Source organism: Motacilla alba, chromosome 4 (assembly GCF_015832195.1).
Source record: "Motacilla alba alba isolate MOTALB_02 chromosome 4, Motacilla_alba_V1.0_pri, whole genome shotgun sequence".
Taxonomy (NCBI): domain Eukaryota; kingdom Metazoa; phylum Chordata; class Aves; order Passeriformes; family Motacillidae; genus Motacilla; species Motacilla alba.
The window spans coordinates 49,102,840-49,109,142 of NC_052019.1; the positions used below are offsets into that span (position 1 = coordinate 49,102,840).

The 6,303-nt window shown below is 49.2% G+C and overlaps 1 protein-coding gene across 1 annotated transcript; it reads left to right on the forward strand.

Moving 5' to 3' along the window:
• Positions 1–1,320: 1,320 nt before the first annotated feature.
• Positions 1,321–6,190, forward strand: LAMTOR3 (late endosomal/lysosomal adaptor, MAPK and MTOR activator 3). Its single transcript, XM_038134695.1, has 7 exons — positions 1,321–1,407; positions 1,645–1,701; positions 1,839–1,873; positions 2,541–2,599; positions 3,399–3,532; positions 4,621–4,684; positions 5,334–6,190. The coding sequence occupies exons 2-7, from the start codon at positions 1,693–1,695 to the stop codon at positions 5,405–5,407; spliced, it is 375 nt and encodes a 124-aa protein (XP_037990623.1). The 5' UTR covers positions 1,321–1,407; positions 1,645–1,692; the 3' UTR covers positions 5,408–6,190.
• The last annotated feature ends 113 nt before the right edge of the window (positions 6,191–6,303 follow it).

The window sequence follows — 6,303 nt, forward strand, 5'->3', positions numbered from 1 at the left end:
GATCTGGGTGAGGGAATTGAGTCTGCCCTCAGTAAATCCACAGGTGAAACAAAGTTGGGTGGCAGTGGTGCTGTGCTGGAGGGCAGGAAGTCTCTGCAGGGGATCTGGACTGGATCAATGGCCTGAGACCAACAGAATGAGGTTCAGCAAAGCCAAGTGCTGAGTCCTGCCCTTGGGTCACAGCAGCCCCAGGCAGTGCCACAGGCTGGGGGCAGTGGCTGGGAAGCTGCCCGGTGGAAAAGGACCCGGGGGTGCTGGTCAGCAGCGGCTGAACATGAGCCAGTGTGTGCCCAGGCGGCCAAGAAGGCCAAGGGCATCCTGGCCTGTATCAGCAGTGGTGTGGCCAGCAGGAGCAGTGATTGTCCCTTGTAGTGGGCACTGGCGAGGCCACAGTTCCAAGAGCTGCATCCAGTTCTGGGTCCCTCACTGTAAGGACACTGAGGTGCTGGAGCATGTCCAGAGATGGGCAATGGAGCTGGGGAAGGGTGTGGAGCACAAGTCCTGTGAGGAGTGGCTGCGGGAGCTGGGGGTGTTTAGCCTGGAGAAGAGGCAGCTCAGGGGGCACCTTACTGCTCTGCAGCTCCCTGACAGGAGGGTGTAGCCAGGTGGGGGTCGGCCTCTTCTAGCACACAACCAGGGACAGGATGAGAGGAAATTATCTCAAGCTGTACCAGGAGAGATTCAGGTTGGATGTTAGCAAGAAATTCTTCATAGAAAAGGTGTCTGATAGTGAAATGGGCTGCCCAGTTAGGTGATGAAATCACTGTTGCTGGAGGTGTTTGAGGAAAGACTGGATGTGCCACTCAGGACATTGGTCTAGTTAACGTGGTGGTGTCCAGTCCAAGTTTGGACTTGATGATCTGGGATGTCTTTTCCAACCTAATTTATTCTGTGATTCTGTGCTTGGCCTGTAGTAGCTTTTTTTTTTTTTTTTTTTTTTTTTTTTTTTTTTTTTTTTTTTTAAGAGAAAAAGCATTGATATGTGCTGAGCAAGCTTGGGGTTTTTTTTATATCTACCATCATGAGGGTCCTGCATTCTGATAGAAGACTTTAAAGATATGCAGTTACCATTGTTACACTGTAGGCATCTACTAAATTAATCTGTTTATTTCCTCACATTAGCTGTTAAATTAGCCAGCAGGTCCATGCTTTGATGGACTAGATCCAAAAGCAGGGGAAACAGGCAACAGCGGAAGAGTGGCAGTAACTGCTCGGCAGAAGAAGACGTTTGCTCCGGGTTGTTGATTTTCTTTAACCGAAAAGCTGTGCTTTGTTTTGGTTTTGGTTTGTTTTGCTGCCGGGGCGGAGCGGGGCGGAGGCGGGGAAGCGGTTCCGGGGCCGGCAGGGCGGTGCCGCGGCTCATGTGACAGCGGCTCCGAGGGGAAGCGGCGGCGGGGCCGTCGGCAGGTACGGCGGGGCGGGCAAGAAGCGCCCCCCGCTCCCCCCTCCCGGTGCGCGGTGGTCTCGGCCCAACCGAGCGCCCTTGCCGGTGCGGCTGGGAGCGCCTGTACCACGGCGGCGGGGCGGGGGGTGGCGGCCGGCCGGGCCTCGGGGACGGAGCGCGCCCTCCCTCCGGCCGCTCCCCTCCTCGGAGGCGGCGGCCGCGCCCGCGGTGACGGGGCGGCCTCTCGTCTTGTCTCGCAGGCCCGCGGAGGTGGCGGCGGCGATAGCAGCACCGGGCGGGCCCCAGCCATGGCCGACGTGAGTGCGGCTCTGCGGGCCGGGCGGGACGCGGGCGGCGGCTGCTGGCGGGGGTGGGGTCGCGGGATGCCGGGGCCGGGGCGGGCGGGGAGGGAGCTCCGGAGCGTGAGTAACGCGCCGCCCGTCTCTGCCCGCAGGACCTGAAGCGGTTCCTGTACAAGAAGCTGCCGAGGTAACGCGGGGCCGTGCGGGGGCTGCGCGGGGCGGGCGGCGGGGGCCATGCGGTGCCAGCCCTCTGCCACGGGCAGGGACACTTCCCGCTAGACCGGCCTGCTCAGAGCCCATCCAGCCTGGCCCTGAATACTCCCAGGGTGCGGTATCCACAGCCGCCCTGGGCAACAGGATACTATTCCAGTATCTCACCGCCCTCACAGTAAATTTCTTCCTGATATCCAACCTGAATTTCCCGGTTTTCAATTTGTACCCAGTACTCCTTATCCTGTCACTGCAGTTCCTGATGAAGAGTCGCTCTCCAGCTCTCCTGTAAATCCCTTTCAGATATGGGAAGGTTGCTGTGAGGTCTCCACTCAGCCTTCCCTTCTCCCGGCTGAACAGCCACAACTTCCTCAGCCTGTCCTTGTAGGGGAAGTGCTCCAGCCCTCTTATCAGCTTCATGGCTTCCTCTGGACTTGCTCCAGCAGCTCCCTGTCCTTCTTATTGCGGCCTCCAGACCTGTTCTAAACAGAACAAATACTAAATTAATGAAGGCATCATTTTTTTCCAAAGTTTTCCCCTTCCTTGCACATTTGTTCACACAAAAAAAGCCCTTTCTTACTAATTGCTGTGTTTTTGAAATGGTGTCTCTTCTTTTCTTCCTTTTATTTTTTTTTTTTTCTCAGCGTTGAAGGTCTTCATGCTATCGTAGTCTCAGACAGAGATGGTGTGCCTGTTATCAAAGGTAACTTCAGTTCTCTCTGTGCTCTGCAGCTGAAATCCTGATTGAACAGCAGGGGGTGGAGAAGTACAGAAAAGTATTTTGGTTATGCCAAATACCCGAATATCCCAAGTGGTAGAATTAAATTGGACTTTAAGTAGAAGTTCAGTAGTTAATTATGTACCTCTTTAAATATGTCCTTTTGTTTGTGCCCTCAGTAATTGTAGTCCATGGAAGTTTTCCTCTGTGACAGGGGTTGGAGTGCTGTAAGGTCCTTGTGTCTTCAAGTCTCTCACAGGCTGATTGATAGTAGTAGAGGGAGCTTAGCAGTGTTTTGTTGGCCTTTTTGGTACTGTAGTTTTTCTGTTCTGCAGTCCTTGTTTCAGATGTTTTTGGTATGTGAGTACTATAGTTTAAGGATACAAAAATTCCAGTATTGCAGATTTATTTTGTTCAATGCCCCAGAGTATTCAAACACCCAGCAGAACTTGCACGTCTTCACCTCTCTGCAGTCAAGTGACTGTGTGCCAGTTATCAGTTCAAAGGCTGGAATGGGTGCTATGGGACATGGAACCAAAGGGACATCAGCACAGGCATCCTAAAGGAAAAGGATTAAAAATTTCTTGGGTGTGCTAGGAACGATTCTGGTATAAAGAGCTTTGATCATCCCGAGAGCATTAAATGATGTACAGCTCGTAAACAGTGTCTGGTGTTGCTGTGGGAGCACCTCAGATGTCTTGCATGTTTCTCTGCTTTTGGATGAGGGTTTGGGATGCAGTCAGAGACACCATGTAAAGATAAGGATTTTCTTGTTTTCTTCTAGTTGCCAATGATAATGCTCCAGAGCATGCACTGCGACCTGGCTTTTTGTCCACCTTTGCCCTTGCCACAGATCAGGGCAGTAAGTTAGGACTCTCTAAAAACAAAAGTATCATCTGCTATTACAATACCTACCAGGTGAGTAACCTCAGTGTGCCCTGTCCTCAGCAACTTAAGCTGTTCCTGCATTACACTGAGCAAGAGAAAGAAGGTTATTTAAGCTCTGGTAGATTTTCACTAGGCTGCTATTGAAGTAATTTTGGTTTATTTCTTACACAGCTTAAATGGTTAAGCCAGATTTTCACAGTATTTCTTAAACTTCTGTTGTATTTCTCAAAACTTGAGATTTACTTGTTGACAATGGGAAAGTGTAGTAATTGTGAATTTGCAGGAGATGTTGCTCATATGGTCTTCTGAATCTTTTGTGAAGGGTTTATGTTCTCTTTTATGAACAATGTTTATAATTAGTGACACCTAACATCAATTAAAGCACATGCAGCCTGCATTATAGCTAATCTTGCTGCCAGTATGGCTTTGAGGTAAGAATGCTTCAAAATACCACTCACATTTTTTTCACAAATAAATTGATTATTTGTGTCCAAAAGTCCATCATCTACTACATTTCTGCTCCTTCATGAGTTCTGGTGGTCCTGAGAGCTTTTAATTATGGCTGCAGTAAGCTGACCAGCTGCTTAGCCTACAGTGTGTCAAGCTTTGTTTGGAAATAAGCGGGTGAGTGAGTTAGTTTGCCCACATCAGTACATTGCTTTGACTCTCCTGATGCTACTAGCTTACTGCTGTGCCCACGGCTCCATTTCCCTGTTAATGGAACAACAGATACAGAGAACAGTATTTTAAAACAATAAGCCTGCCTGCCCTCCTGTTTCCTATGGAGGGTGTGGTCTCCACAGTGTAATCTGCAGGGCCTGCAGCTGGGGTAGGGTTCTGGTGGACAGCACACTGCAGAATGTGGAGGTGGAGGGAAGTGCCAGGTTTTCCATATGCAGCTGCCTGTACTGTAGTGTAAGTTCTGTTGGTGTTTTTAGCCATGAATCTTAGGAAACAGGTACCCTGAAAAGTCACCTCTGTGGCTCTTGCTCCTGCTTGTCCTTTAAACTGAGGAGGCTGCTTGTTGCAGAAAGAATTCATGTGGAAAGAATTTATCAGAGCCCTGACATGCACGATGATGTGTTAGCTGCTGGCTGAGCACTTCTCTCTCCTTACAGGTGGTGCAGTTCAATCGCTTACCTTTGGTGGTGAGTTTCATTGCAAGCAGCAATGCCAATACAGGTACGTCTACACATTTGTTTTAAAGATTGCAGTGTTTGAAGGCCTGGGTGTTTTAATAATTTAAAATAACTTCCCTGAGTTCACTTCAAGCTGTGTTAACTTTGTTCCTGCTGTGAAATTTATCAGCATATTGTGAAAGGTGAGAAGGAAAAAGTGTGAGTAAAAATTGGCAGATTTTAGGTGTCTTGCTGGAGCTGTTATTCTTCTAGAAGCGTATTTCTCCTGTGGTTAACCTTGCCCATGCTGCATGGGCAGTACTGTGCTGTACAAGCCAGCTGTTGGGTCTCTTTCTGTCAGTCAGGTTAAAATTCTGCAGGAACATGTGCAGATTTGTCTTCAGTTCTGTGGGGTGGGGAAGTCCTTCAGCCAGGCCCTAGCCTTGCTGGTGAGGACATTGGCTAATGAATGTGAGCAGAAGGGATTTAGTTCTGGTACAGCTTCTTGGGCCACAGCAGCTGTGGAAGCAGAAAGGCAGCAGTGGGGGAGCGTTGTGCTCCACAATTCACAGGAAAGTGAGTAGCTCACATGAAACATTTCAGGCTTTGAAAAACACTGCCTGTGACTTGGGAGGGGGAGGGAGCTGTGGGCTTTGGAGAGAGGCTTCTCAGTGATGTTGTTTGATGAAACATTCTGTCTCTACTCTTTCCAGGGCTGATTGTAAGTTTGGAGAAGGAGCTCACGCCCCTGTTTGAAGAATTGAGGCAGGTTGTTGAAGTTTCTTAACCTGATGGTCTAGCCAGAGTGCAGCATTCCTCTGCAGCCCAGTGGACAGAAAGATTCAATAATCATCCGTCAAATAACACATCTCAGAAGAAATACCACAGCTCCTTAGTATACTAAGTAAGAGTAAATTGTACATAGTACTGAATCTGAAATGATCTACTAGTGTGTTGTAGGTGGATGTTACTTTAGGCCATGCTTCTTGTATTGTGCAGTACTGGAGAGCCCACCAAAATAGCTCCCATGGAGTTTAGCTCAGCCAGCTGAGCCAGGCCGGCGCGATGCCCTTGGCTCAAAGGAGCAGCCCCCAGATCTCTTGCTTTACAGGGCACCAGGCACATGGCAGGGGTGTCCTCAGGCCAGCCACCACTATGTGTGGGAAGGCACATCAGGTGGAGGGAGTGAGCAAAGACATGCTTGGAGACATTGTGAGAGCAAGCGAGTCAGCGGGGATGTGTCGGTACAATCAGTGTCCCAGCTTCCTTACACGGGGTGCACTTTGGCAAGGGAGTGCTACTCATCTGGATGCTAGCTGCATCCTGCTTCCACTAGGAAGAAAGGTGTTTCTATGGAAGCTATTGCTGTAGGGATTTTCACGATGCCTAGCTAAAAGCACCCAAACAATGTCTCACTTCTTCATGGGGTTTTTTTGTGTAATATGGTTGTGAAGATCTCATGTCTCATAGTCTTTGTGTGGGTTCATCACTGGTGACACTCTCAGCTTATTTACCCTTAGGTTTTCTTAAGTAAATAAATATAAATAAAATACAGTATTTTTAAATGACAGAGCCTGGTCCACTCTTCTGTTGCACTGTAATACCCCACAGCACATCTGTCTCTAGAGAGAGCAGGTCTCTTAACTGTTTGTAAATGTCCAAAATCCATGAATTTATACACTG

Bases quoted from the DNA above. Each gene is read 5' to 3' on its own strand.
- LAMTOR3 (XM_038134695.1), top strand. The intron at 2,600-3,398 runs GTAACTTCAGTT...GTTTTCTTCTAG, and splicing joins TGGTGTGCCTGTTATCAAAG to TTGCCAATGATAATGCTCCA. The intron at 4,685-5,333 runs GTACGTCTACAC...TACTCTTTCCAG, and splicing joins AAGCAGCAATGCCAATACAG to GGCTGATTGTAAGTTTGGAG.